The sequence below is a fragment of the Sorex fumeus genome, unplaced genomic scaffold (genome assembly GCF_029834395.1).
Source record: "Sorex fumeus unplaced genomic scaffold, SorFum_2.1 ptg000029l, whole genome shotgun sequence".
In the NCBI taxonomy this organism is placed as follows: Eukaryota; Metazoa; Chordata; class Mammalia; order Eulipotyphla; family Soricidae; genus Sorex; species Sorex fumeus.
Window position 1 is genome coordinate 17,826,791 of NW_026606086.1, and position 27,000 is coordinate 17,853,790.

The 27,000-nt window shown below is 64.5% G+C and overlaps 3 protein-coding genes across 4 annotated transcripts; 1 reads left to right on the forward strand and 2 right to left on the reverse strand.

Moving 5' to 3' along the window:
• Positions 1-668: 668 nt before the first annotated feature.
• On the reverse strand, positions 669-4,947 carry NOTUM (notum, palmitoleoyl-protein carboxylesterase). The gene is made up of 11 exons (XM_056115728.1): positions 4,192-4,947; positions 3,494-3,546; positions 3,329-3,424; positions 3,167-3,227; positions 3,033-3,091; positions 2,784-2,886; positions 2,512-2,703; positions 2,335-2,435; positions 1,875-2,022; positions 1,388-1,435; positions 669-1,285 (listed from the first exon to the last, which is right to left on the reverse strand). The coding sequence occupies exons 1-11, from the start codon at positions 4,518-4,520 to the stop codon at positions 979-981; spliced, it is 1,497 nt and encodes a 498-aa protein (XP_055971703.1). The 5' UTR covers positions 4,521-4,947; the 3' UTR covers positions 669-978.
• An 8,925-nt stretch (positions 4,948-13,872) lies between these two features.
• Positions 13,873-25,687, forward strand: ASPSCR1 (ASPSCR1 tether for SLC2A4, UBX domain containing). Of its 2 annotated transcripts, XM_056115726.1 has the most exons (15): positions 13,873-14,056; positions 14,780-14,835; positions 16,108-16,222; positions 16,457-16,557; positions 20,276-20,333; positions 21,199-21,272; positions 21,353-21,725; positions 23,725-23,864; positions 23,966-24,047; positions 24,122-24,188; positions 24,260-24,322; positions 24,406-24,455; positions 25,173-25,300; positions 25,368-25,537; positions 25,609-25,687. In XM_056115726.1, the coding sequence occupies exons 1-15, from the start codon at positions 13,955-13,957 to the stop codon at positions 25,620-25,622; spliced, it is 1,593 nt and encodes a 530-aa protein (XP_055971701.1). In that variant the 5' UTR covers positions 13,873-13,954; the 3' UTR covers positions 25,623-25,687. The 2 variants fall into 2 exon arrangements, with proteins under 2 accessions (XP_055971701.1, XP_055971702.1); XM_056115727.1 differs by lacking the exon at positions 14,780-14,835 and having other exon boundaries at positions 13,932-14,056.
• Positions 25,688-25,919: 232 nt separating this feature from the next.
• CENPX (centromere protein X) lies at positions 25,920-26,959 on the reverse strand. The gene is made up of 5 exons (XM_056115748.1): positions 26,882-26,959; positions 26,428-26,479; positions 26,305-26,358; positions 26,107-26,195; positions 25,920-26,032 (listed from the first exon to the last, which is right to left on the reverse strand). Exons 1-5 carry the CDS (start codon positions 26,909-26,911, stop codon positions 26,018-26,020), a joined length of 240 nt encoding a protein of 79 aa, XP_055971723.1. The 5' UTR covers positions 26,912-26,959; the 3' UTR covers positions 25,920-26,017.
• Positions 26,960-27,000: the final 41 nt, after the last annotated feature.

Consider the following 27,000-nt stretch of genomic DNA (forward strand, 5'->3'; position numbering starts at 1 on the left):
GATCACGTGGCATCAGCTGTCCCGCAGTCGGGGCTCGCTCCACTGGGGTGTGTGCTGGGCGGTGGGCAAGCTGCCCCTAAACACGGCTGCCGCCGCCAGCCTCTTGTCTTTGGCTTTTTTCCATTATTAAAAAAAAGTATGTTACAAAACGTTACCATTCATCATATATTTCTTGCTTATTTTCTTTTTAAAAATTAATTAAAAAAAGTCACTTTATAAAATAATACAAAAGGGCGGGAGGCTGGGACGGGGCTGGCCAGCAAATCCAGGACTCCTCGGGGTGCGGGGATCCTCAGGCGGCGGCACGGGAAAGCAGGGCGGGCTGCTCCACGCAGGGTGCCCCAGCTCCCGGAGGGGACCCGCGCCCCTCCGCCCGCCCCCAGCTCCCCGAGGGGACCCGCGCCCCAGACGCCCCCAGCTCACCGAGGACCCGTCCCGCACCCTAGATGCCCCCAGCTACCCATCGACCCATCCTGCGCCTCGGGCGCCCCCAGCTCGCCAAGGGAATCCGGGCGCCCCCAACTCCCCGAGGGGCCCCGTCCCACACCCCGAGCGCCCCCGGCTCGCCAAGGGGATCCTGCGCTCCGGGCGTCCCCCAACTCCCCGAGGGGCCCCGTCCCACGCCCCGAGCGCCCCCAGCTCACCAAGGGGATCCTGCGCCCCGGGCGCCCCCAACTCCCCGAGGGGTCCGGTCGCGCGTCCCGAGAGCCCTCAGCTCGGCAAGGGGATCCCACGCCCCGTGAGCCCCCAGCTCGCCAAGGGGCCCAGACCCGCGCCTCGGGCGCCCCCAGCTTGCCAAAGGAAATCCAGCGCCCCGAACGCCCCCAGCTCGCCAAGGACCTGGACCCGCGTCCCTGGCGCCTCCAGCTAGCCCAGGGCCCGGACCTTGGTCCCGGGCGCCCCCAGCTCGCCAAGGGGATCCCGCTCTCCGGGCGCCCCCAGCTCGCCAAGGGCCCGGACCGCGGTCCCGGGCGCCCCCTAGCGGCCGCCGCTCAGCATTCCCAGCAGCTTGCTGGGCTCCAGCCCCTGCTGCTCAGCCACGGACTGCACGTCGAAGCCCAGGTGCATGAGGAACTGCGCCACGTTCATCTCCTGGCCCGTGAACTGGTCGCGGATGGTGGGGCAGGACGGGTTGCAGTGGGGCCAGGGGCAGCTGTCCACAAGGTGCATGGGACAGCCCTTCAGGGGGGTCTTGTTGCCCCTGTGGGCTTCTTGAAGGCTCCTGTCCCAGCAGTGCAGTGCCCGCGGCAGGGACGTCCCCTTCACCTGCACCTCCGTCCAGTGGCTGCATGCAGAAGCAGTTCAAGCTCAGGAAACCCTTCTGCAGTGCTCCGCAGGGGTCAAGGGCGGGTCGAGCTGAGGGGGAGGAGGCACTAGGGTCACCGACCTTCGGATGATGATCTCATGTGAAAGGCAGGCAGGTGCAAAGCTGGCCCTGGTGGGGAGGGGAGGAGGCCCGTGAGCCCCTCAGTCCCATATATCCCCCCCCAACTCAGCGCCGCTGAAACGCTCCTGCCTGCCTGCCTGCCTGCCTCTCAGGCTTAAGGGGGGGGGGGTGTACAGACAGGCGAATATCAGGCATTTACTAGCAGCTTTGGGTTCTCAGCAAAATGAAAGGGAGGAGACTGCAGCCCACCCCAGGCCCCATGCGGAGGCACCCTCTGGGACACGCATACCCTCGCGGGCATAATCCACACCCAGCTCACTGCCGCGGCTGCACCTCTCACAGGTTCACTACCCCAGCTCCTGCCTGGGCACCTCGCAGCCTCCCAGGCTCCCCAAGTAGCCCGCAAATGAGCTGGCGGGTGCCCATACGCCCCTGTTGCTTGCTCCATCCAGGACACCACCCTGCTCGGCCGCCCCAGCTGACTCACGCCACGTCCTTGAGCGTGTGTCTGAGCTCACGGCCCACGTTCTGGATGTATAGCCACTGGTCCTCCTGCAGTGGCTGGCCCGGGATGTGCACATTGTCCACAGTCAGCTGGGCCTCGTCAAACAGCCACTGGACCACGAATACTGGGCCTGGGGAGGGGGCGTGGCTCAGCACGGTGCAGCACTCTGCCCCCATCCCGCAGGCTCTCCTCTCTGCCAACCCGCTGTGCCTGGTGGCTCCATGTCCCCTCAGCTCCTGCTCTGGGCCTGGGTCCCCTTGGCTGCTTTGCCCAGTCCCGGGCTCACAAACCCCAGCGCGTGGGGTTGAGGGGAAGAGGGCTGTTCACCAGGGCAGAGTCATGAGAACCGCACTGAAATTCTTGGCCAAGCGCTATGGGGCGATGGGGCGTGGCCGGGAGGGGTTGGTGGTACCCGCAAGAATTACACCCCACGGCCACTCACAGCGCAGCGTCGGGTATATTTTGTAGCCGAAGAAGCAGTTCCACTCCTCGCCCTCCTTGAATTGCCGCCTGCAGCGCTCGGGAACCAACCCGTTCCAGTACCTGGTCGATCGTGCAGGTAAGGCGCGCGCCCCGTTCGGACGCCCCGCCTCCTGCCCGGACGCCCCGCCCTCCCCACCTGATGCCCCGGCGGATGGCCTCCGTGGGCGCACAGGTGATGGTGTCCACGCAGTCCGTGTGACGGTACTGCTGGTTGTCCAGGAACCAGCCCGAATCGGCCAGGCCCCGCACCTGGATGCCAGGGTAGCCCAGCTGCTCCAGCTGCTCGGCCACCCGATCCACGTTCAGGAGCACCCCCGTGCCCCCGGCGCTGCAGAAAGGCAGGTGTGAGGACGGGTGGGAGGGCCTGCTCCTGCTCCTGACCCACACCCCCACGGGCGCCCCGCGCACCTGCTCCCCGCCAGCAGCAGCACCTTGGCCCCACTCAGCCCCTGGTCCAGGAGCTCTCGGACCACCTCCTGGATGATGAGGGCGCCCATGAAGGCGAACTCACCTGCAGCACAGGGGGAGGAGGAGGTTTCTGGGGGGCCTGGGTGCGTTGGGGGGGCGCTTAGAGAGTCAGGAGGGTTGGGCGGTGGGGGGGCAGCCCCCCCTCCAGGTTTCCAAGGCTGGGGGAGGGGTCGGCCCTCGGTGACTCACTCTTTTCGGATTTGGAGGAGGCGCCGCTCCAAACGTCACTGGAACAGTAGGGGATGAAGCTGGAATACAGGGGCCGGTGAGCGGCTGGGTCTGGAAGCCGGCACCGAGGGGCAGCCCCCGGGAGGGCCACTTACACCATGTTGGCGTTCCACCAGTGGGGGTTCTCCTCGGGCTGTGAGGACAGGATGCCGGTACCTGCGCGGGGGACAGGGGCCCTGGGCACGGCGGCACGCGGGGGTGTGCCCTCCCTGCGTGGAGACGCCCGCCCTCCCGCTCCCGCCCGGCACCCTGCTGACCCGTGCGGGTGCGCGGCCAGTCCTTGGAGCTCATGAGACGCCGCAACGTGTCGTAGCGGGAGGCGCAGTTCTCGCGGTTGAAGCAGTACCAGCCTCCTGCGGGCACGGCCAGGGCTCAGCCCGCGGCGCCGGGCACCCCCCACCGCCGCGGGCCCCGAGACGCACCTTCCAGAAACACCAGCCACCGCCGGCTGCCCTTGGACTCCTTCAGGTAGTAGCTGCGGGGCGGACGGTGTCACGGGGCCGGGACTGCGCCCCCGCAGCCCCGCGCCCCTCGGTCCACCTGCCGCGGCGCTGGGCGGCGGCCGCGCGGGGGCGCTCGCGGCCCGGCCCGCAGCGGCCGCGCCGGGCCCGGGAGGGGGCGCCCGCGGGGCGGGAGGGCGAGGGGCCGTGTGGTCCGTGGAAAATCCCCACGGCCCGCCCCGCGCGGGACCCGCGGAGAGCTCGGCGCCGGCAGCCGCACGGGGGGCGGTGCCGCCGGCCGCGGTGCCGGGGGTGCGCGTGGGGCGCGGGCGGCGGGGCGCCAGGCGGGCGTGGAGGGGTGAGGCGCCAGGCTGGCGGGGCCGCGGCCGGCGCGGCGCCCGGTCCCGGGGGCGCCCCTCGGGCCCGCCCCTCCGGCCGCCCCCCGCGGGGCCGCTTCCCACCTGCGCCCGTGCCCGAGGCCCCCGCCGCGGGCTGGGGCGCGAGGGCCCGCCGGCACCTCTTTCTGCGCGCGCCGGGCGCGGGGGAGCGCGGGGCACGGGGCGCCGGGGCGCCGGGGGCGCGGGTGGGTGGGCGGCCGCCCCGCGGGGCCCGCGTCCCGCCCGCCCCGCGGCCTCCCCGCGTCGAGCCCCCGTGGGGCCCGGCGCGGCCGCGGGCCTTACCCGGCGGGGCTGCCGTCGTTGCAGGTCACCGACGTGTTGAGCAGGAGGTGCAGACGCAGGTCCTCGTGCAGCTGCTGCGCCGAGCAGGGGTACAGCGACTGCGCCAGGCTCTTGACCTGCGCCATGAAGCTGTCCATGTTGCCCTCCACGGCCGTGAAGTCCAGCGGGAAGCTCTCCACGGGCGGCTCGGGCGCCGGCGCCGGCTCGGGCCGCGGCGCGGGCGGCGGGGGCGGCGGGGGGCCCCGGCGGCGCCAGCCCTTCCTGGCCTGGCCGCCCCCGGCCCCGTGCAGCAGGCCCAGCAGCAGCAGCAGGCGCACCCCCGGGCCCATGGCCGGTCGCGCCCGCGCGGGGCCACCTGCGGAGCGCGGCGGAGCGGCGGGGGGCGTCGAGGCGCAGCGGCGCCGTCGGCCTGGGCGGCGGGCTCGGCGCGGCCGCGGGCGGCGGCTCTGGGTGCGCCGGCTCCGGCCCGCGCCAATGAGCGGCGGGGGCCGAGCCTGGGCGTAGTTTGCGGGGGCCGCGGCCGCCGGGTGCCCGCGCGTTAGATGTGCCGCCGCCGCCCGGCCGGCCGCGGGGGAGGGGGCCGCGCTCGCTGCTTTCTTGGCGGAGGCTTCGCCTTTTCTTCCCAAACCGCAAGCCTGACGGAGGGGCCTGGACTACCCCGGCGCGGCCGCCGGAGGCGCTCCCGGCCCGGCTCCGTGGGGGGCAGCGCGGCCCGGGCCGCCCCGCCGCCGCCCCCGCCCCGCCGACGGGCCCACCTGAGCCCGGCCCGCGCCCCGCGCCCCGTGCCCCGCGCGCCGCCGGCCCCGCTGCGCTGGCGCGGGCCGCCCGCGGCCACTTTCATCCGAGCGGCCCCGGGATCAAAGCAACGACGGCGGACACCGCGCTCCGCGCCGGGGACCTCCGGGAGGACCCGAGCGGACAGGTGGGGCGCGGCGCCCCGGGAGGCGGGGTACGGAGGGGCGCTGCCACTCACCGGGACGCCCCAAGCCCCGGCTGCCCGCCGCCCTCGCCCCACCTGGCACGTGCGCAGCGCCCCGCGCGCCCTGCGCCGCCGTCGGACGCCGGTCCGGGAGGCGCTGGCCGGAGTCCTAGCTCAGGCATCGATGCCCCAGAGGCGCTCGGCTCACCTGAGCTCTGCGGGGCTCCGGGCGGCTTCTATACCCATTGCTCGGACAGGAAGTGGGCCTCGCCTGTTGGGGCAGGGGTCCGGAGCCCGGTCCTGGGGGAGTGACCCCCTGCAGGTGTGCGGCCCTCCCCTCCGGGTCGATTTTCCAGCTGCTCCCGACCCGCGTGCATACCGCGCTGAGCCAGGCGTGGTACTAAGCACCCAGGGGATGCTTAGTACCCACAGGAACTCGGGCGGAGATACAGAGGACTGGGTAGGCAGACCTCCCTGTGCCTGGGGCCAGCCTGGACCCACTGTGGGCATGGTCCAGGCTAAACGAGACCCTGGGGATGGGCAGACCCAGGTGTCACACCCAGGCCTTCTGGGGGCCATGCCCACTCCCAGCTGGACGGCAGGTAACGCGACCTGGCTCACAGCTGTCTCCTGGTAGCAAGTCCTGGGCACCTCCCCCATCTCTCCTGTGCCTCTGCCCCTCTTCTTAGAGTGACAGGAGAGCGGGCAGGGCATTTGCCTGGCATGCAGCAGAGCCAAGTCTGATCCCCGGCACCTCGTATGGTCCCTTGAGCACCGCCTGGAGTGATGCCTGAGCAAAGATCCAGGAGTAACCCCTGAGCACTGGGTGTGGCCCAAGAAAACAAAAAAATAAATAAAAATAATGAGATTATTTGGGCCAGAGAAAGTACCGTGGGTAGCATGCTTGCTTTACATGTGACTGACTCAGGTTCGATCCCCAGCACTGCATATGTGCCTGGAGCCCCATCACGGATGATCCTTGAGCACTGAGGTGGAAATAAGCCCTGAGCACCGCCACCCAAAACCAAAATAATAATAATAGTAATAATAATAATAATAATAAATTATTGTATGCAAGCCATGTGCTCTCCCCCTATACCATTTCTGTCCTCCGTCCTTTTTCATTGTTTTTGCACCACAGTTGGTACTCAGGGCTGACTCCTGGCTCTGCACTCAGGAGTCAGGAATTACTTCTGGGGTGCTGAGGGGACCACACGAAGTGCTGAGGATCCAACCTGGGTAGGTCACGTTAAGGTAAGGGCCCTCCCTGCGGTACTCTGTCTCTGTCCTCCCTGCCCTCCTTTTGCAGTCCTTGGTTTTGGAGCACACTCACTTGTGGCACTTGGGAGCTGTTCCTGGTGTGCTGTGCTGGGGTCTCCGGCTGCAAACTCGAGGCCAGGCTGCTCCCTCCTCCTTGGAGTGGGGCAGTGACCAGGCCCCTTCAGGGCATCTATGGGCACCTGTGGAAGACTATCCAGGTCGCCAATGACATTCCAGGACAGAGATCTACTTGGAGTGTGGCCTGGCTACACCTAGAGTCCACTTCATTCCATGTCAGTTGAAACAGCCCCGCTACAGACACGAGGGGTGTTAGCCCCGAGGCTCCCGCTTTGGGACCTCGCACGCACACAACCGAGGCACCATGTAGCATCTTGCGAGTCCCACCAGGGGATCCCTGAGGAGTAAAATTTACTCCAGAGCCAGGAATAAACCCTGAGCACTGCAAGGTGTGGACCAAAAAGCAAAACAGAAAACAAGCACTTCCAGACTCCCTGCTCACTCTTTAAGAGCTGGGGGCTGGTGAGACATCATGGCGCTGTTGGGGAGGGTAAAGTGCTTGCCTTGCTTGTGATGATCCTGGTTCTATCCCCTCTACCACATAGGGGCCCCTGAGCACCACCAGGTGTGGCCCAAACACAAACAAGAGACAATGCTCTGACAGTCACGTGTTGCTGCTCCCAGGGGCCTGAATGGGGATCGGGGTTCACACAGAAGAGACACATGTCCACCACCTCAGCCACTGCCGCCGGCCAGACCCTCTGTCCTTTGGAACTGACAGCTGACTCCGGGCCCTGAGCCTTGGTGGCCGCTCCCACTGACGCAGATGGGCTCTGTCCCTCCCCCATATGGCACGGCCACTGCTGCCCACTGCCCACACCAGTGCAGCAGCCTCCAAGCGGGTGGAGCCGCACTCAGGTTAAACAGCAACAGGCCAGATTCCATTTCACCGTCTCACCCCACCTGGGTCATGTGTGGCCAGGACATGGGGGAGCTGGAGCTGGTGTGTGCATGGGTGGCCGCCAAGGACGGGCGGGGGTGTGTGTCTGCTGACCAGAACAGTCTGCAGATACTGACTGTCCAGTGCTCAGGGTTTCCAAGGAGCTGCAGGACCGGCCCATCCGTGGGAAACCAGTCCTGGCAGGCCTGGCCCAAACCCCGCTGCCCGCCACGCCATGGATGCCCGCGTCCGGGGGGACTGCTAGGGGACAGCACCGCACAGCCGAGCCTGCTTGATCCCCAGTGGGCTTGCGCAGTTCAGAACATGCATGAGGCGTCACAGAAACGCTGCCCCCTCATGGCGAGGTTTGTGTGACCCGCTGGAGCGCTGGTGGGCAGGGGACCGCAGAGCGGGCTGGGGTGGTCCCTGCTGCCACCACGCTGGTTTCTGGGCCTCGGGGGCTGACCAGGAAACAGCAGCGAGGCATGAGGTCTCTGACAGGAGGGACTCCCAGGGGATGGTGGCCGTCCCTTAGGGACCTCACAGACCACCGCCCAGGCCTCCCACTCTGACATGGGGACAAAGACAGGGCCAGCCAAGGGTGCTGCGCCCTTCCAGGGGTCTGGGAGTCAATGCAGGACTACTGTGGTGGAGTAAGCAGCCACGAGGGTCTGGGGCACGGGACAGTGGAGCAGCTGTTTCCACTGTTGGGCAAAAGGAAGGGGAGGAACATTCTAGAAGCGATGGTCTGGCAGGAGCAGGGGGCAGGGTTGGGAGGTGTGGTCAGTCTCCCTGAGGGTCCAACAGTCCAACAGGGCCTGACCAGAAAGCCCTGTAGCCCAGCCCTGTGTCCGAGGTGCCGTCTGGGGTACAGCTGCTGCTGTCATGGGCCACTGGCAGATTGAGCCCCAACTGCTGGCCCCTGCCCACCCCCACTCTAACCCCCACCAACAGGAACCCCCTGCACACGGAAGAGCAGAGCCGCTGGCCCGAAGCCATTTGGGGGTCTCTAGGCGACCCACAGCAGGACCACCAGGGCCAGGGGCCGTGGGTAGTCAGCGTATCTGGGGTCCTGGTCCCACAGGGCATCGCCCACTGAAATTGGCCCAGGAAGGTGGGAACACAGAGAGGGTCCTGCGGCCCCCTGGCCTGGCGTGGCCCTGGCAACAGTGAAGGGTGGGGCTGGGTGGCCGCAGGTGGGAGGCGCAGCAGCCACACACCCTGCCCTACTCCACACCCTAAGGAGCAAGCTCCTGGCCCATCCTGTCTCGTCCTGTCCCCGGCCTGCTGGTCCCCACGCGCTGCCATGTGACCTTCCCACCCTCCCTCCCAGCTTGTGATGCGCACGTGGCCTCCGGGGAGGCAGAAAGAAACCCTCAGATCTGCCACTGGGAACCTCTCAGCGCCAGCGACATCAAAGGGGCGCGGGCGGGGGCGGCGGATGCGTCTCTTAAAGGGCCAGGCCACTTGTTAATTCAAAGCAGACCCTGGGAACAGCTGTGTGCCCGGCTGGTGAGGGCGGAGGGCAGGTGGGGACCCGGCCAGCCTTGGCTCGCTGCCTCCGGGGGGCTCGGGCACGGGGGCTCCCTGCCAGCAGGACCCGGGGTGCAAGTGGAGTGCAGGGTGGACTTCGGAACCGTGAAGTCCAGAGTCATTCTTACCTGCGTGGGCGGGCGGGGGTTGGCAGTGAACCCCACCCCCACCCCATGTCAGGCTGTGCCCCCGCCCGTGGGGGCTGCCCCTGACATGGGGGAGGCGCTGGCAGCCGCCGTCCCTCCCCCGGCACCAGCCAGACTGTGCCCAAGGAGGGAGAGCAAGCAGGATGCCAGCCAGCCTGATGGCATGGGGTGCCGCTGGGGCCCCAGGTGACCGTGCAGCGCAGGGGTGGGGGAGGGGCAGCAGAGTCAGAGCCTTTGATTCTCAGCCTTAGGCGATACAGATGTTTCCAGAAGGAACTCCTAGGAAGTAGGTCTTGAGCTGCTTAAAATTCCAATTCTGGGCCGAGGAATAGCAGAGAGGGCGCTCCCCTTGCAGGCGTTCCTGCTGACCTGGGTGCTCTCCCTGGCAGCCCTATGGTCCCCTAAGTCTCGCCAGGAGAGATCCCTGAGCGCAGAGCCAGGGGTCACCCCAGGAGCACTGTCAGATGGGGCCCATCCCCCAGTTGTAAGTGTGATTGTACCTGAAAGTCCGGTCTGCTGTTGCACGGAGACCCTTGCTGTGCTCCGCCTTTCCCCAAGGACCAGTGAGAAAGTCCCCAGGTCATTCTAGGTCAGAGCCTTTGGACTGTGACCCATGACCTGCAATAGCCTGGCCCCACTCCCCATCACCCACACCAGCACCCTGACCCCAGACTCGGGCCACTCTGGCCCTTGCAGGGCGCTGTCCTGAACCCGGGTCAGTGGCTCAGGAGATGTAGGTGATAAACAGGGAGCCTGCAGCCCGCTGGACACAGGGACTCTTGGTGCTCTGGGCACCACCAGGCCCTGGACACAGGGATACCCAGTGCTCTAGAGGCCCATGCCCCGGGCTCTGGATGCAGGTGCTCAGTGCTCTGGACATCCTGGGCTGCTGAGGTGCTGATAAGGCTGCTGTGACAAGGAGACCAGGACCCTGGTCACTGATTGTGTAAGAAGGAGGGAGTCCAGTCAGTACCTGGCTTTGTTCTGCCCAGGGGGCACTGGCCTCCTGCTGGTGGCGCTGGGCAGGGTTGAGTTTTTCCTAGGTAGTTTTTTGTGTTTGTTTTGGGGCCACACCCGAAGATTCAGGCCTTACTCTTGGCTCTGCTCTCAAGAGTCAGTACTGGCAGGCTCAGGTGACCATGTGGGATACCGGGGGGTCGAACCAGGTCAGTCATAGGCAAGGCATGTGACCCACCTGCTGTCTATCAGCTCTCTCACCTCACATTGTAATTAATTAACTTTGGTTTGGGGCAACATCCGGAGCTGCTGAGGTTCTGGCTTTGCACTCATGGATCTCCTGAGGAGCTTGGGGGACCAAATGGGGTGTCAGGCATTGGACCCAGGTTGACTGTGTGCAAGGCAAGGCCTTCCCCACTATCTTTCCCCACTATCTTCCCCACTGCTGTACTCTCTTTCCAGCCCTCATTTTTACTTATTTATTTATTTATTTTCTTTTTGGGTCACACCCGGCGATGCACAGGGGTTACTCCTCTCCTGGCTCTGCACTCAGGAGTTACTTCTGGCGATGCTCAGGGGACCATATGGGATGCTGGATATAGAACCCGGATCGGCCGCATACAAGGCAAATGCCCTACCCACTGTGCTATGGCTCCAGCCCCTCACTTTTATTTTTTTATTTATTTTTATCTTTTGTTTGTTTGTGGGCCACACCCAGCGATGCTCAGGGGTGACACCTGGCCCTGCACTCAGGAGTGACTTCTGGTAGTGCTCAGGCAACCATATGAGATGCTGGGGACTGAACCTGGGCTGGCCACATGCAATGCAAGTGCCGTACCTGCTGTACTATCTCTTTAGCCCCCACTTGAAAATCAAATATTTGCATGGCCACATTCTAGCAATGAAGAGAGTATAGAAGGTGAGGCACATGCTGTCACCCAGCCTTACCAGGTGTGACCCCTGAGCACAGAAACAGGCATAAGCCTTGAACACCGTTGGGTATGCCCCCCAAAGAAAACAAAATGTAGCCATGGGGCCCAAGAGAGCTGCAGGGGCTTGCGGCTGCTTTCATGCAGCTGATCCGTGCTGATCCCCAGCACCAAGGGGAGACTCTCAAGAACAGAGCTGGGAGGACCCTCCCCCCACCAAGCACTGTGCCAGATGTGGCCCAGCCTTTCCTCCACAAGTACTGCAAAGAAAAGAGTGTCTACCTCCCTAATGACAAATCAAAAGGGTGGGAACACCCCGAAAGGGCGCAGCGCATCAGCAGGGTACAGTCCTGGTGATGAAGGAACAAACACCAAGCCTTCTCACACCAATGACTACACTCAGGACAGAAACAGTGCCCTGGGAGCAGGCACAAAGGTCACATGCAGGATTGCAAGCAGGAGGCCTGGGTCAGACCCAGCATCACAAGGACCCTTGAGCACTACCCAGAGTGATCCCTGAGCAACGGAACCAGAAGTAGCCTCTTTGGCACTGCTGGATGTGGTCCAAAGTGAAACGAAATGAAATGAAAGGTACTATAGCAGCTCGGGCACCTGACTTACACGTGGTGGACACAGCGATCCATGTGGCTCCTTGTGCCCTGCCAGAGTGACTGTGATCCCCGAACATTTCCAGGTGTAGACAGCGACCCCCACCCCCCAAAAGAGTAAACCAAAGATCCTGAAATTTCCCTAGTAGGTGTGAGGTTTGCTGCTGGATGGCTATAGCCAATGAGTCTCTCTGGGGGAACTCTGAGCTGATCAATAGTCTGACCCAAGTGGCTGGGCCTGGGCGCTGCAGGGCAGGACTCACGAGTGCAGTCCCAAGCACCGCCAGCCTCTTACCCTACAACAGGCAAAAAAAAAAGACTGGACAGGGGATCACACAGCGTCGGGGCCCAGGCTTGGGCCCCAGTTTGAATCTGACACTGTCTGTCCCCAGTGCTCTGGGGCACCGCAGGGCCATCCTCCGCCCAGTTGGCTCAGTGTCATTGGGAGTGGCCATGAGCCCCCTCGACACTTCTGGGGGATGCCCCACCCCCAAAGTGCTGAATCAGGCAGTCCCAGGTCGGTCCCTTCAGGCCGAGTCCGGCAGCCTCAGAACTGAGTGAAGGGCTTGGCCAGGGGCAGTGGGGAACCTACTGGTGCTGGACCCAACCCTGGGGCTGGACGCACCCACAACTCTTGAGCTGTCTCTGCAGCCAACATTTGTGATGTGGAGAATCATCCCCATGGGTGCTCAGGGGTTGCTTCTGGCTGTGCTCTAAGGACCATGTGGTGCTGGGGATCAGAGAGCAAGCATCTCACCCTTTGTGCTATTTCTCTGGCCCCATACTTGAGATTTTCTTTTCTTTTTTTTTTTTTTGCGGGAGTGGGGGAGTTGGGGCACAACCAGCTCAGGTCTTACCTCTGGCTCTGCATTCAGGGATCATTCCTGGCAGAGCTTGGGTGTGTAGGGGGGAACCCTATGAGATGCTGGAGAATGAATCTGGCAAGGTAAACAGCCCATCCACTGTATTATTTCACGGGTCACATTCTGGAGATTCTTCTGTTGTTTGGGTGCTATACCTGGTGGATACTGGGCTTACTCCTGACTCTGCACTTAGGGATCACTCCTGGTGGGGACTATATGTGGTGCCAGGGATCAAGCCAAGATTGGCTGTGTGCAAGGAAAAAGCTCTGCCTGCTGTACTATTCTCCAGCCCTTCATGTGCAATTTTAAGAACTTCACTACTTAGGATGATGATGGGCTTCTACCCATGGTGATGAGCTTCTACCACTTGCTCGCCACAGGCATGCAGGCATCCCATGTGGAGACTGGAGTGACAGTACAGTGGTAAGGTGCTGGCTTTTTATATGGACAACCAGTGTTCAGTCTCTGGCATTGCATAGGTCCCCTGAGCACTGCCTGGAAAAAGCCCTGAGCACCATCTAGTATGGCCAAAAGCCAACCTGCCCCTCTCAAAAAAAAAAAAAAAAAAAGCACTCCATGTATTGGCTGGCGACCGGCTGCGCAGGGCTCCGGGGCTTCTGCTACCACACAACCCCTTCATACCCTTCCCTAAGCTCTCCTCTCCCATTGGTGGGCTGCACTCCCCGCCTTGGACTTCGCTATTTCCAAACGCTGCTGTAGCTTCCACAAGGACCCGAAGCTTTCTTTGGGCGACCGAGTATCACCCTCAGCACATGGCTTGGACGCTCACCCAATCAGCACTCGTCCCGGATATCCGGAACTCAGAGCAGCAGCCAATCAGCGCGCCGTCTGTACGCCCCTCCCCCTGGGCGGAGCCTGCGGTCACGCAGGAAGCAGGGCGCCGACCGCTTTCCGGACTTCCCCTGCTCCCGCCGCCTTAAAGTCCCGGGGTCATTCTGTGACTCCCCCACAGAGCTGGGCCCGTCCGGCCTGGCAGTGCCCGAGACCACCCGCACTGCGTCGGCTCCAGCCCTTGGGCTGCGGCCCGCCCCCGACGTCAGAGCCGGTGGGCGCTGCCCGTCCATCACCTCCGGGGCGCGTCTGGGGGAGGCCGTGCGGGGGGCTGCTGACCAGGGACGGACACCCGTGTGCCCGCGCCTGCCTTCGCTCTGCCTTCCGGCTGGCGCCCGCGAAACGGGAAAGGCCTAGACCCGGGGGGGCCGCCCGACCTCCCTCAGGGGCTGGGCAGCCCCCGAAGTCCGTCCCCACGCCCACCCCGCTCTGGGCTGCAGGTTCACCCGCGGGGAGGGGGCGATCGCGCCTGTGCTCCGGGTCAGGGTTTGTTTTCACACCCCGCCGGGAGAGGTGCGGGGCAGGGGCAGGGGCCAGGGGGCCAGGCCGGGGCTGGGCGGGGCCTGAAGGCGGCCTTCGCTCCCGGGTCACGGCCAGGGCGCGGGGGCGTGGCCAGCCGGGCGGGTCCGGAAGCGCGAGGTCCCGCCCCGCCCCGCCCCGCTGCCCCGGCTGTCCGCACGCGCGTTGCCGATAAAGTTTTCCCGAGCGGAGCACTGCGGCCGGTCACGTGAGCGGAAGATGGCGGCCGCGGCGGGCGGCGGCGCCTCCGCGGTGTCCGTGCTGGCTCCAAACGGGCGGCGCCACACGGTGAAGGTGACGCCGAGTACGCTGCTGCTGCAGGTGCGGCCCGGGCGGGCCCGGGCGGCAGGCCCGGCCCGCGGGGGCGCCGGGCCGGCCGGGCCGGGGCAGGGCCCGCGGCCGCCAATGGGCGAGTGCCGGGCCCCGGGGGGCCGCGTCGGCCCCGCGCCCGCCCGGCCCAGCCGCTCGCCCCTCTGCGGGCCGGGCCCTCGCAAGGCTGTGACAGACGGGACTCCAGCGTGCCCGGGGCCCAGTTAGAGCTTCGTCATCCGACACTGAACCCGTGGCTGCTTGGCACCGCCGGGGTGGCACCAGTGGCCCCCTTCAAACGCTGCCCGGTCCCCGAAGTTGGGGGCCGCGGTACGCGACGTCGGAGCGGGGTGACAGCTTGCCCACGTCTCGTAGGCAGCCCGCTCTCAGGGAGGACAGGGGGCAGCAGCGGCCAGGCAGGTGCCCATGTGGGTGGTGGAGGCCCAAGGAGGAGGGGAGAGGACAGGATTCCGGGTGAGGCTCTCGGTCTGCTCCTGTAGCCTCGTGGGCAGGCCACACTTGGCCCTGGGTTCCTGTTCTCTGCTCCCGGGTTGTTGTTACTTGTTTTGCTTGGGCCACACCCAGCAAGTGCTCAGGGCTTATGCCTGGCTCTGAGCTCAGGGATCATTCCTGCTGGGGCTTGAGGACCATATGATATCGGGAACAAATTTAGGCTGCTCGCATGCAAGGCAGATGCCCTGCCGCTTTGCTCCAGCTCTGGCCCCTTTGCCCCAGGTTCTGGAGGACGCGTGTCTGCAGCAGGACTTCAGCCCCAGCGAGTATGATCTCAAGTGAGTTTGCTTGGGGTGCTGCTCCCGGTACCTTGGTGCTGGCCTGGTGACCCTTTCCAGGTGCCGGCGGCGGTGGACGCTTGTGCATTGGCTGGTGGCCATGCTGTGGTGCTGTGGGGGCAGGAGGAAGTGGTCCCAGAGAAACAGGGAGAAGCTGCAGACCCCTCCCCTGACTTCCCTAGGGGCACCGCGGGGGAGGGCTCGGGATAGCTTTTGTCTTTGTGGCTCAGCCTCGTGGCAGGGGTGCAAGTGGGACAGAGGGGGCTGGCCTGTGTGAGCTGGTCCACAGCCTTGTGTTTGTATGTGTGTCATGTGCAAGTGGCATGTACGTAGTATGTGTTGTGTATGTCGTATATGTTTGGCATATAGGGTGTGTGGGGTGTTTATATGTAGTGTATGTGTTTTTTTGTGGGGTACATGCGTATGGGGATATATGCCTAATATACATGGTGTATGCATATATGTGTCATGTATGTGATTGGGTTGTGTGCATGTATGGTACATGTGACGTATGTGCATATATTTAGAATATACCTGGCATCTATGTAGTATATATGTGTATTTGTATTACATGTGTGATATGTGTGGTTCGTGTGTGTAGTATATGTGTTTAGCACATATGTGGTGTCTGTAGCACACGTCTGGTATGTTTGCGTGGTGTCTATAGTACACACATGTGTATTTGTGGTGTTTGTATAGCACACATGTGTGGTGTGTTTATGTCATGTGTAGCACTTGCTTGTGATGTTCGTGTGGTGTCTAGCACAGGCATGTGTTGTGTGTGGTGTCTACATGTGCAGTATATGAATCAGTGTATCTAGGGAAGGCTTTGCCCAGACAAACCGATGCCTACTGCTGAGAGGTAACCAATTCCCGTGTGTGCAGCCCCTCGTCCCTGGGGTCCACCCTCTGCTTGGGCTCTGGAGGAGAGAGACTGGGTGGTGACCAGAGCAACAGGTTTGATGTACCTGGGTGCCTGGTGCCAGTCCTTGTCCCTGCTCTACTCACAGCTGTATGTGATGGTCTGAATAGGACCGTGGTCTCAGAAATGGTGACCTCTGCCCACCCATACAGTTGTGGAGCCTCCTGGCTGGAGGTCTGTGTGGACAGCAACTCACCTGCCCTGCCCCCAGGGGCTCCTGTGCCAGGCTTCATGCCTCTTGCCCTTCCTGTGTCCGGGCACCAGTCACTGCCGCCTCTGGCGCTCCGGACGTGGAGGCAGCAGTTAGGCTTGTGGCTTGTGGGGACAGCCGGCTCCCGTCCGCTCTGCAGGTTCCAGCGGAATGTGCTTGACCTGTCTGTCCAGTGGAGATTTGCCAACCTGCCGAACCATGCCAAGCTGGAGATGGTGCCTGCATCCCGGAGCCGCGAGGGGTCTGAAAGTACGGTGCGTGCCCGCAGGGTGGTGCCCAGGGGCGTGTACCTCCTGCAGGGAGTGGCCCTGGGTTGACAGTCTGTGGAACTGTGTGGGGTCCCCTGGATCCAGCCCAGACCTGGTGCATTGGGCCCCCACCTCTTCGCCTGGTGGTTCCCTTGGGCGGCCTGTGCCTGGGGGCCGGGTCATGCTGTGCAAGAGCCTTCAGGCGCAGGCACCCATGCCCGATGTGACCTCCCCCGCCAGGTGCGCGTGGCACTGCAGCTGGAGGATGGCTCACGCCTGCAGGACACTTTCCGTGCGGGACAGACGCTCTGGGGGCTGCTCGGCCATTTCCCACAGACCAGGTAAGTGGCGCTGTGCCTTCTGGGGTGTCGGGAGGCAGGAGGGGCGCGCGGGGACAGTTGGGCAGGAGCTGACGGGACCCTCAGACACAGCTGCTTCCGGCCAATGTCCAGTGTGCGTGGCATTCTGCCAGTGTCCAGCGTGCGCAGGTGTTAGACCGATGTCCAGCTTGTTTGGGCACGTTATCCTGCCGCTGTCCACTGTACACATGTGGCAGAACACTGTCCTTCCGCCCAAGGTCTGTGAGCTCGTGTGTGTGCGCCTTGGGCCCACGTCCAGCGCGCACGCGTGTGTGTGTGTGTGGGGGGGCAGCTGGGCGGCCCCAGTCACCATGTCTGGCCTGCTGTTCTGGCCTGCCAGGCATCATTCTCGGCGTTGGGGGTCGTGGGGTGCTGGAACGGGTGCAGTGTCCCTTGCCTGAGGAAGTGGCTGCCCTTGGGTCTCCAGTAGAGACCAGGGTCCAGCCCTGGGCAGGGACCTTTGTGAGGGCCCAGCTGCCCTCTGGGCTGAAGGCTGGCATACGGCCACATCCCATTTCCTGAGGGTTCTGTGCCACGCCAGCGGGGGGCCTCCACTGGTGGCAGGCGGCTGTCCCAGCCCAAGTGCTGCTTTAGCGAGGCCAGGCCCGGTCTATCCCTGCCTTTTTGTGTGGGGCAATGCCAGGCTCAGGTGAGCAGCTGGCAGGCAGCACAGAGTGGGGGGCGGTCGTGATGCTGTGCTAGCCTGGCCTTCCCTGGGCCTCTGGGCACAGATGGGGGGGGGGGGTCACGCGCCCTGCTGACCCCACAGCCCCCCACATCCTGCATCGCTCACCACGGGGTTCTCCCTGCGAGTGGGCCACCCGGACATGGTGGGGCCCCGTGGAGGGAGGGGAGCAGGGGTGAGTCCAGCACGGAGCCGCTGTGCTGTCCGCCGGGCCCTCCTGCCATTCAGCACAGCCACGCTTGCTGGCTCTTGAGGCAGTTTGGGCTTTGCTGGTGACCACATCAAAGGGAAGAGCAGGCGTGAGGAATTCTCGGAGCATGATTAGTTTGGCCTTTGAGATGGGCTCTCAGCTCTTCTGCATGCAGCCTGGGGCGGCTGCCCTGGGGCCATGTGCCCACACCCCAGCTGGGACAGCCTCCCCCCCCACCCGCTTTCCCCTCCCCCATCATTCCCTTCTGCTCCCCCCAGAAGTGGGGGTGCTTTGGTCCCAGGATGAGGGCCTCTGGGGGTTGGGCTGCAGCCCCCCTCCCTGCCGAGCCCTCACACCCTGTCCTGTCTGCCGGGATGCAGGGAGCACAGCTTCAGGGTGGGCACGAAACCCCCTCTCCATCATAGACCCCTACCCCCATCCCTCCTCCCCTCCCCATCACACCCCTGCTTCCCTCCCTATCACCCCCATTCCCTTCCCCAACCCCTTGCTCCCCTCCCTATCACACCCCTGCTCCCCCCATCACAAACCCCTGCTCCCCTCCCCCATCACAAACCCCTGCTCCCCTCCCCCATCACAAACCCCTGCTCCCCTCCCCATCACACCCCTGCTCTCCTCCCTCATTACACCCTCCCGCTCCTCTGCCCATCACACCCCTGCTCCTGTCCCCATCACAAAGCCCTGCTCTCCTCCCCATCACACCCCCCTTCTCCCCTTCCTCATCACACACCCCTGCTCTCCTCCCCCATCACTACCTCTCCTCTCTTGTCTTGCATACCCCTGCTCCCTCCCCTTCACCCCCTCCCCTTCCCTAGAGCGTCACACTTCAAAGCCAGGCTTCACTTTGATGTCCAGGGGCCCCCCTGTGGGGCCAGGGCGCTGTCCTATTCCAGCCGGTGCTGGCTCCTGATGTGCAGGGAGGGGAGCGAGGGCCCCCTGGCCGCCTAGCTGGCCTCCCACCAGCATTCACAATTCGGCACCCAGCATCAGGTCTGTGCACTTTCCCCGGGGCCACCCCCAGGGGCCCCTGGCTGCTTGTGGATTGGCCCCTCAAAAGCCCAGGAAAGGCCAGAAGCAAGTGAGCTGCAGGGTCCCTGAGTGCCCTGGCCCAGACCGTCCACGTGGGGGCCTTGCCTGCACCGTTCCTGGGTGCTGGGTGTTTCTCGGGGGGGTTATTCTGCAGCTGTCCAGGCACATGTGGGGCAGACCCTGCTGTTCTGATGGCCCAGGTGTGGCCAGCTTGTTCCTGAGGCTGGGGGGTTGTACATGGCTATGCGCGTGCTCAGGGCAATGGATGGCATGGGTGGGTCAGTTGGGGTGTGTGTGTAGGATCACATGTGGGATTGCATGTGGGATTGTGTGTGGGATTATGTGTGTGCAGGACTGCGTGTAGGATCATGTGTGTGTGTGGCACTGTGTGTGCGGAACTGTGTGTCCTGAGCTGTTGTACAGGACTGTGTGCAGGACTGTGTGTGTAGAACTGCGTGTGCGGGACTGCATGTGTGTGGAACTGTGTGTGTGTGTGGGACTGCGTGTGCGGGACTGTGTGGTACTTCGTGTGCGGAACTCTGTGTGTGGGACTGTGTGTGTGCGGGACTGTGTGTGGGACTGTGAGGGACTGCGTGTGTGGAAGGGACTGCGTGTGTGGAACTGTGTGTGTGTGGTACTGCGTGTGTGGGACTCTGTGGGACTGTGTGTATGCGGGACTGTTTGGGACTGTGCGGGACTACGTGTGTGGAACCATGTGTGCAGGACTGTGTGTGGCACTGTGTGTGTGGGACTGTGTGCGGGACTGCATGTGTGGAACCGTGTGTGCGCGGGACTGTGTGTGCGGGACTGTGTGTGAGACTGTGTGTGCAGGATTGTGTGCAGTACTGCGTGTGTGGGATCATGTGTGTGGGACTGCGTATGTGGGACTGTGTGTGCGGGACTGTGTGTATGCGGGACTGCGTGTGTGGGACTGCGGTGCGAGACTGTGTGTGTGGGACTGTGTGTGCGGGACCATGTGTGTGGGGCTGTGTACGGGACCATGTGTGTGGGACTGCGTGTGCGGGACTGTGTTTGGGGGATTGTGTATGTGGGACTGCGTGTGCAGACTGCGTGTTGTGGGACTGTGTGTGTGTATGTGTGTGGGACTGCGTGTGCGGGACTGTACGGGACTGTGTGTGTGGAACCGTGTGTGTGTGGGACTGCATGTGCAGGACTGTGCGAGACTGTGTATGTGGGACTGTGTGTCTGCAGGATTGTGTGTGCGGGGCTGCGTGTGGGACTGTGTGTGTGGAACCTTGTGTGTGTGGGACTGCGTGTGCGGGACTGTGTGTGACTCTGTGTGTTGGACTGTGTGTGTGCGGGACTGTGTGTGGGATTGTGTGTGTGCGAGACTGTGTGTGCGGGACTGTGTGTGTAGGACTGTGCAGGACTGTGTGTGCAGGACTGCATGTGCTGAGTGCGTGTTGTGGAACTGCGTGTGCGGGACTGCTTGTGTGGGACTGTGCAGGTTGTGGGTCAGGTGTGGGGTTGTGAAGTATTTTCACTTGCAGGTCCGGGTGAGGATGTTGGTGCCGGCACCGAGGGAGGGGCTCTGGCCGAGGTTCCTGCCGTGTTGGCAGTGTCTGTGGGCAGTGGGCAGGGGCTAGCGGCTGAGGCCTCTCCACGTGGCACGTCCTTCCTGTGGGGCCTGAGGTCCGTGGCTCCTGGGGGCGCCCGGCAGGCTCCAGGGTCTGGGTTGCGGTCTCTCACCATCCTCCTGCCCTGCAAGCTGGCAGGGCCGGTGGACCATGTGCTGACGCGGGGTCTCCTCTCCGCAGGGAGCACCTGGAGCAGCCATGCGGGTTGACCCCCGTCTGCGTGCACATGAGGGATGAGGTAAGTGGCAGCCATGGGTGGCCCGTGTTCTGTGGACGGGAGCCGGAATGCTGGCCCCTTGGAAGTGGCCGCGGCCTCCCTCCGCCCTGTTTGCTTTTTCGCCAGTCCCAGGGCAGGGCCTCAGACATGTTTGCTTTCCTGGGCTAGACTCAGGTCTGCCTGTGCTGCGGCCACGGGGCCTTTTGTTTCCTGACCCAGGGGGCCTGTGGGCCCTGGCAAGGACGGGCTACACCTGCCCAGAGCTGGGGAGGACGCTTGTCTGCAGCCTGACTGGTGCTTCCAGGCCTGCTGCTACCTGGGAGAAGCACCCAAAGGCCGGACAGGGGCCACTTCTGGGAGCGTCCCCGAAGGGCACGAACCCATGCCTCAAGTGAAAGGACAATGGGTGGGAAGACGAGGTGGCCCGACAGTGGGGCCTGTCCTCACCCCCAGTGCCTGCCCCAGGGCAGGAGCGGCCTTAGAGATGCCACAGTCTCCTGGCAAGTCTCAGTCCTGTCTCCTCCCTTATCCTGTGCTCCCTCCTCATTCCAGTGCTCTCCCTCATCCTATGCTCCCTTGGCTTAGTGCTCCTTCCTCATCCTGTGCTCCTCCCTCAGCCCAGTGCTCCTCCCTTATCCTGTGCTCCTCCCTCGGCCCAGTGCTCCTCCAGCTCCCCCACACAGATTTTCTGGGCAGAGCTCGGAGGCTTTGCTGCCCGCCCTCCCTGCCAGACCCCACCTTCCTTCAGGGCTGATGTCCTGATTGGGCACCGTGGGGCAGTGGGCCAAAGGTGACCTTGTCTGACCTTGCCCATGCTGTAGGCCAGGCTGGGCAGTGTCCTGGCCAGTGTCAAGCTCTGGGGCCCCCCTCACTGTCGTCCCCGCAGGTGGCTGGCACAGCCGAGCTCCAGCACAGGACACTGCGGTCACTCGGTCTCACTGGCGGCAGCGCCGTGATCAGGTGGGCTGGGCAGGCGGGCTGGCACCCGGGCAGAACCCACGGTGGGGCACCTGTGGCCTCATCCATGTCTCGGCCCCCAGGTTTGCAATGAAGTGCCGTGACTTGGCGTCCATGCAGGCGCCCGGGGACCCTGGCCCTGAGCCTTTGCTGCAGGACTCACAGGCGCCAAGTTCCCCGCTGCCCGCCGGGCCTGCAGGGTTCAGCCATGGTGACGGCGGCCAGGAGGAGGCGACGGGGCCCACAGATGACCCTGCGGAGCTGCCCCACCCTGAGCCCACAGCCCCTGTCTCTGCCCCTTTCTCGGGAGGTGGCCAGCGGCTGGGGCACCCCCTGGGGCCCGTGAGGTGCCTGCCGGCAGCTGCCAAGTCGCAGAAGCCCTTCTCCAGCCCTGGGGGCCCCTCCAGGCCCAAGAAGTCGAAGCCAGGCCAGGAGCCCCTGCAGGAGCCCGAGCTGGTAAGGGGGAAGTCCTGGCCAGGCCAGGCCCTTTCCTGGCAGCTTCCGTGTCCCCACCTCTTGCTCGAGGCGCTCCAGGTGCCCCCTTGCATGGGTTCAGCCCCGAGGTCAGCGGGAGCCGCTCTGCTCTTCACGGGGGTCCTGGCTGTGGGGTCTGGGTGCCCAGCTCACACCTGTGGGGCAGCTCGGGGACTCGGCCTGGGGGCTGGGGTGGCAGTCCAGGCAGGGCGCTGCTGCCTTTGATCTGGGAGCGGCAGCTGCCGTGCCCCCCTCAGCCGCACCCCAGGGCTGGCCACATGGCGTCTGCTCCATGGGGGCGGGGAGGAGGGCACAGAACAGAACTTTGGGGGAACTTCAAAGGTAGCTTTAGTCATCAAACAGCGCTTCCAAGTTTCCCATTAGCGTCCCGCCTGTGTGTGGTTTGGGGATTTGGAGAAAGGGTGGGAAGGAAGACTGGGCCTCGAGGCCAGGGGTGTGCAGACCCCGCGACCCCGCCTTTGATGTCTGCACACGAATTACCAGAAGGGCTTTTACTGGCCCGCACCCTGTCCTGCCCTTTGAAGCCCTGTGCAGCAGGCCCCCCACACTGCTGGTAGGGGGGTCCCGGATCAAAGGCCCACCCTATCCCCGCCCCTCTGGGCCTCGGGCCGTGGACACTTCTGCTCCCGTCCAGGGCCGCCCCACTGGCAGACAGTCTTAAGATACTTTCCTTGTGTTTTGGGGTCCAGGCCGGCATGTGTTGCTGCCCGGGTAGGCGTGGCTGGGTTGGAGGGCCGCTTCCTGTCCCTCTGCTGGCTCCTTGCACCCAGAGCATTGGGCAACAGTGCAGTTCCATTCCTGAACCTGGGCAGGAAGGGGGCAGGGGAGGCCATGCCCAGGTGGCCTCTGTGGGTCACTGTGTGCTTCCTTTTTGGGGGTCACACCCAGCAATGCTCAGGGCTTACTCCTGGCCCTGCACTCAAGAATCACCCTTTGTGGTGCTCAGGGGACCGGCTGGGATGCCCAGGTTGGAACCCAGGTTGGCCACATGCAAGGCCAGCGCCTTCCCGCTGTTCCTTCTTTCCAGCCCCCATTGCGTTCCCATTGTTACCCTTCCCCTTGTGTTTTCTTCTGCCCAGCTGCGAGTCCCCTTGTGGTGATGGTTGGTCCCCGTGGGCCTTGCAGGGCACCTCTGAGCTGGAGGCCTATGCCTGCCTCAGTAGTTCAGGGCTGTCATCAGCTGGGACGCACCCTCATTGCTGCCTCCACAGAGAAAGGTCTCGTAACACCTCAGTCCTGTCCTCAGGCTTCAGGGCCAGGGCTCTGTCCTGGCAGTGCTTCAGGCCCAAGTCCTGTCCCAGCTGCCCGAGTGCTGGGCTGCATGCAGCCATGGTTGCTCGTGTGCTGCTTGTGTTTGGAGACACCCCAGTAGGGATTTGTCTCTCACCTGACACCTGTCCTGGAAATACCTCTAGGCAGGTACGTGGGCCTTCTTCATGAGGTGGCCTGCTGCGTCCTGGGGCAGCTGGACCCCTGGGGCAGGCTCTCAGCTCTTGGGAATGCAGGCGCTTGTGGCCCTGAAGGTCTGCCCCTCCTTGGCCAGACCAGAGGAGTGGCCAGCACCATCATCCCTGGGGCTGGTGCTGATACAGACCCTTGAGGCTGCCCTGTGGAGGATGGGGTCACTTAGAACCTGTGTGGTCAGGGGTGCCTGGGGGTGCTCTGTGGGAGCCGGAGCAGTAGCACAGTGGGGAGGGCACTTGCCTTGCATGTGGCCGACTGGGTTCAATCCCCAGTGTCCCCTCTGGTTCCCGACCAGGAGTGATCCCTGAGATAGCCAGGGCTAAGTCCTGAGCACTGCCAGCTGTGGCCTCCAAAGAGGCAATAAAAACAGTGTGTGAGCAGACAGAAGGGAGGCCATACTGGCATGGACACTGATTGGAGTGGCTGGCTGCTGTCCGGGCCTCTCCCCTGGGCCCTGCGAGGGTCTCAGGCTGGGCTCTGCCCCTCGTCCTGCCAGCCTGTGGATCGCAGCCCGGTGGTCTGTCACCCTGACCTGGAGGAGCTGCCGCTGGCCTGGCCAGCTGAATTGCCTGACGACTTCTTCGAAGTCACAGTGGATGACGTTCGCCGCCGCCTGGCCCAGCTGGAAAGCGAGCGGTGGGTGTGCCCAGCGGGCTGGGGTGCCGGGTGTCCCTGGGCCACCCCTGGGGGCTTCTGCTCCGGCTGGCCAGGAACCCAGAGCGTCACCCACTCGGCAGGAAGCGCCTGGAAGACGCCCCCTTAGTGACCAAGGCCCTCCGGGAGGCACAGGCCCAGGCAAAGCTGGAGCACTACCCCCAGGTAAGGTCCCTGGGCTGAGGTCAGGCCACCTAGGGTACTCATCCCACAGTGCTTACCATTCTCTGTCTGTTCAGGTGGCACTGCGTGTGCTCTTCCCCGACCGCTACACCCTACAGGGCTTCTTCCATCCTCTTGAGACAGGTAGGCTGGGCTGGGCCGGGGCGGGGGCTTCCAGCTGTGTGGTCCCAGTCAGCTGCCCTCCCTCCCTGCAGTGGGGCATCTGCGGGCTTTTGTGAAGAGTCACCTGAGGACCCCGGAACTGCCCTTCTACCTATGTGAGTGCAGGCCGGGCAGTGCCCCGGGCCTGTGGGGCGGGCACCGTGAGGCATGGCTAAGCCTGACGTGGGCTATTTCACAGTCACTGCTCCCCCTAAGACCCTGCTGGACGACAGCCTGACCTTCTTCCAGGTGAGGGCCCAGGACTGCATGGGTTGAGCGGCCCCACAGGGGTGTCTGCGTGGGGGAGCCGCCAGCTTGGTGGCTTCTACTCAAAGCCTTGCCTTTAATTGGAACCAGGCCGACCTGCTGAGTACAGGGGCAGGGGTGGGGCACCACACTGAGCAACACCTCTTGCCCAAGCAACACCTCCCTGCGCCCTCCCCTGCTGCTGCTGGCCCGGGGTGGGGACCGTGCCAGACCCCCCCTACCCTCCAGGCCGGCCCCAGGGCGTCGCCCGAGTGCCGCTGGCAGGCCTCTGGGAAGGAAGCGGTGAGTGCAGCTGGCAGTCTCCAAGCCCCTGGCAGGCAGCACGGCTGCCATGGGGGCGCCGGGTGTTGGCATGTGCACGGGGGACAGCCCAGGGGATGTGGTCAGCGCCCCACCCCAGCTCTGTCACACGCCTCGCTCAGCCCTCAGGGTCTACTGGGGCTTCCTGGCTCCAGGCCCAGCAGCCCGCCTACCCTGGCTCTCAGGACCCGACTCAGCCCTGCCTGGAGTCGGCAAGATGGCCAGCCTGTGGGGGACACCCACTCAGTCTCCGCCTCTCCATCTGTGATGGGAGTGTGGAGGCCAGACGCACAGCCCCTAGACCCTTCTTCATGGGGGCCCAGGGTCTCTCATTTCTGGACCCCAGCCCAGGCATAGACAGGCCTCCTAAGTGCTCCCCACACCGCCCACCCCCCGCAGGCCAACCTCTTCCCTACTGCCCTCATACACTTTGGAGCTGAGGAGCCCCTGGGCGAGGGCCCCTACCTGGAGCCTCTGCTGCTGGCACGTTCTGTGGCTCCGTCCGTAGCAGATGAGCTGGTGGCCAGGTGAGTGTGGCCAGCGGCCCTGGGCACTGACTCCATGCCGCACCCTGAAACTCACCTCTGTCCCCAGGCACATGTCCAGGGCCACCAAGGCCCCAGCACTGCCCCCAGCTGCCCCTGCTGCTACAGTCCCCAAGTCAGAGCCTGCCCTTGAGGGGTCTGTGCCCCAGCCCAGTCCTGTGCTGTGCCAGCCTGTGAGGAGGGACCCGGGCAAGGTGCCCAAGTGGCTGAAGCTGCCAGGTAGCAGGGGGCCGGAGGAGGGGGGCATGGGCATGTGTGAGCCCTCATCACCCCGGTTATTTGCCTCACAGCCAGCAAGAGGTGAGATGCCAGCCTGGAGGTGCCCACCATCCTCTGCCCAGCAAGAATAAAGTGGCTTCTCTCGGGTCAGCTCTTGTCCCTGTTTTGTCCATGGGCTGCTAGCACAGCCCCGTGGCCACTCTGGGGCCTGGGTTCCCTGGGGGAGAGCTGGCAGCACCCCCAATGCGCGCCTGAGAGCAGCCAAGGACACCTCTGGTGGGTGTCCAGGTAGGACCTGGAGGCGAGAGGCGGGGCTGGGAAGGGAGAGGCGAGTTTAATGTGTGGGCTCAGCCACAGCTGATGTGGGTGCTTAGGGTCCTGTCCAGTAGCAAGGCAGGGCATGGCCCGCTGCAGCTCCTCGACGCCGTCCTGCCTGAGACCAACGACACGGGGCACAGGACAGCTGCCGCGAAGGTGCCCCTAGAAGTCCAGGAGCTGGGGGAGAGGGGGCACTCAGAGGCTGGACGGGGCCAGCAGGTCCAGGCCATGCAACTTCACTGTCCACCTACCAGCTGAGGCAGCACTTTCTCCAGCTGCTCCACGTCCACGCGGACCAGGTCCTCTGCCTGGGCCTGACGCACGCTGCGAATGGCCGCCTCTGCGGGGAAGGGGGCCATGAGGGATCCTGCATCCGTGGGGATGGGGGGCTGTGGGGACCCCAGCCCAGGTCTCAGGGACGGCCCCTGGTGGGTGGGGCACAGGCTCACCTACCACGAAGATCTTGAGAAGCTCGGCCATGAGCTGCAGTGCGTCCCCGCCCACTGCAGGGAGGAAGGGGTCAGCGGCCCATCCTGTCCCATCCCCGGCCCTGCCCGCCGCCCGCACGGTACCTTTGGTCTTGTCGTCCTTGAAGTGAAAGAACAGCAGTTTGTTCACCAGCTCCTGTGCGGACAGAGACGGGCCAGAACAGTGAGGGGCGTCCGCAGCCCGGCTCCGTGGGACCAGGGCCAGCCCTCGGACAGCGGGCGAGGCAGGGCCGGCCCAGGGAGCCAGAAAGGCAGTGTGCGGGGAGGGCCGGGAGCCAGGCCCACCGCCCGCCGGGCAGCCACTCGGCGCCCCCTGCCGGCCGCACTGCCCTTCCCGCTGCGGCTCGAGACCCCCAGGGTGCGCACCGACGGGCCGCTCCGCCTCCCCAGGGCCGGGCCACCGCCCCCTGGCACCCCGCCGGCCTGCAGCCGCCCCCCAAGTGGCCCCGGGCGTCCGACACACCGTGCCGTGGCCGCGGGGACGGACGGTGTCTGGCGGCTCCAAGTTCCCCCGCGCCCCACAGCCGCCCGCGCGCACCTTCCGGAAGCCCGCGCCTGCCGCCTCCATCCCGCCGCCGCCGCGCCCGCACCGCCGCGCCGTCTCCCTTAAGCGGGAAGCGCGCCCTCCCTGGCCCCACCAATCAACGCTGAGCTCGC

Bases quoted from the DNA above. Each gene is read 5' to 3' on its own strand.
- ASPSCR1 (XM_056115726.1), top strand. From the start codon at position 13,955: ATGGCGGCCGCGGCGGGCGGCGGCGCCTCCGCGGTGTCCGTGCTGGCT. The intron at 21,726-23,724 runs GTAAGGGGGAAG...TCGTCCTGCCAG, and splicing joins CCCTGCAGGAGCCCGAGCTG to CCTGTGGATCGCAGCCCGGT. The intron at 24,456-25,172 runs GTGAGGGCCCAG...CACCCCCCGCAG, and splicing joins ACAGCCTGACCTTCTTCCAG to GCCAACCTCTTCCCTACTGC.
- NOTUM (XM_056115728.1), bottom strand. From the start codon at position 4,520: ATGGGCCCGGGGGTGCGCCTGCTGCTGCTGCTGGGCCTGCTGCACGGG. The intron at 2,887-3,032 runs GTGAGTCACCGA...CCTGTGCTGCAG, and splicing joins CTCCTCCAAATCCGAAAAGA to GTGAGTTCGCCTTCATGGGC. The intron at 2,023-2,334 runs GTGAGTGGCCGT...CCCCCTCCCCAG, and splicing joins AATATACCCGACGCTGCGCT to GCCCAGTATTCGTGGTCCAG.
- CENPX (XM_056115748.1), bottom strand. From the start codon at position 26,911: ATGGAGGCGGCAGGCGCGGGCTTCCGGAAG. The intron at 26,359-26,427 runs GTACCGTGCGGG...TCCTCCCTGCAG, and splicing joins CAAGGACGACAAGACCAAAG to TGGGCGGGGACGCACTGCAG. The intron at 26,196-26,304 runs GTGAGCCTGTGC...CCTTCCCCGCAG, and splicing joins TCTCAAGATCTTCGTGGTAG to AGGCGGCCATTCGCAGCGTG.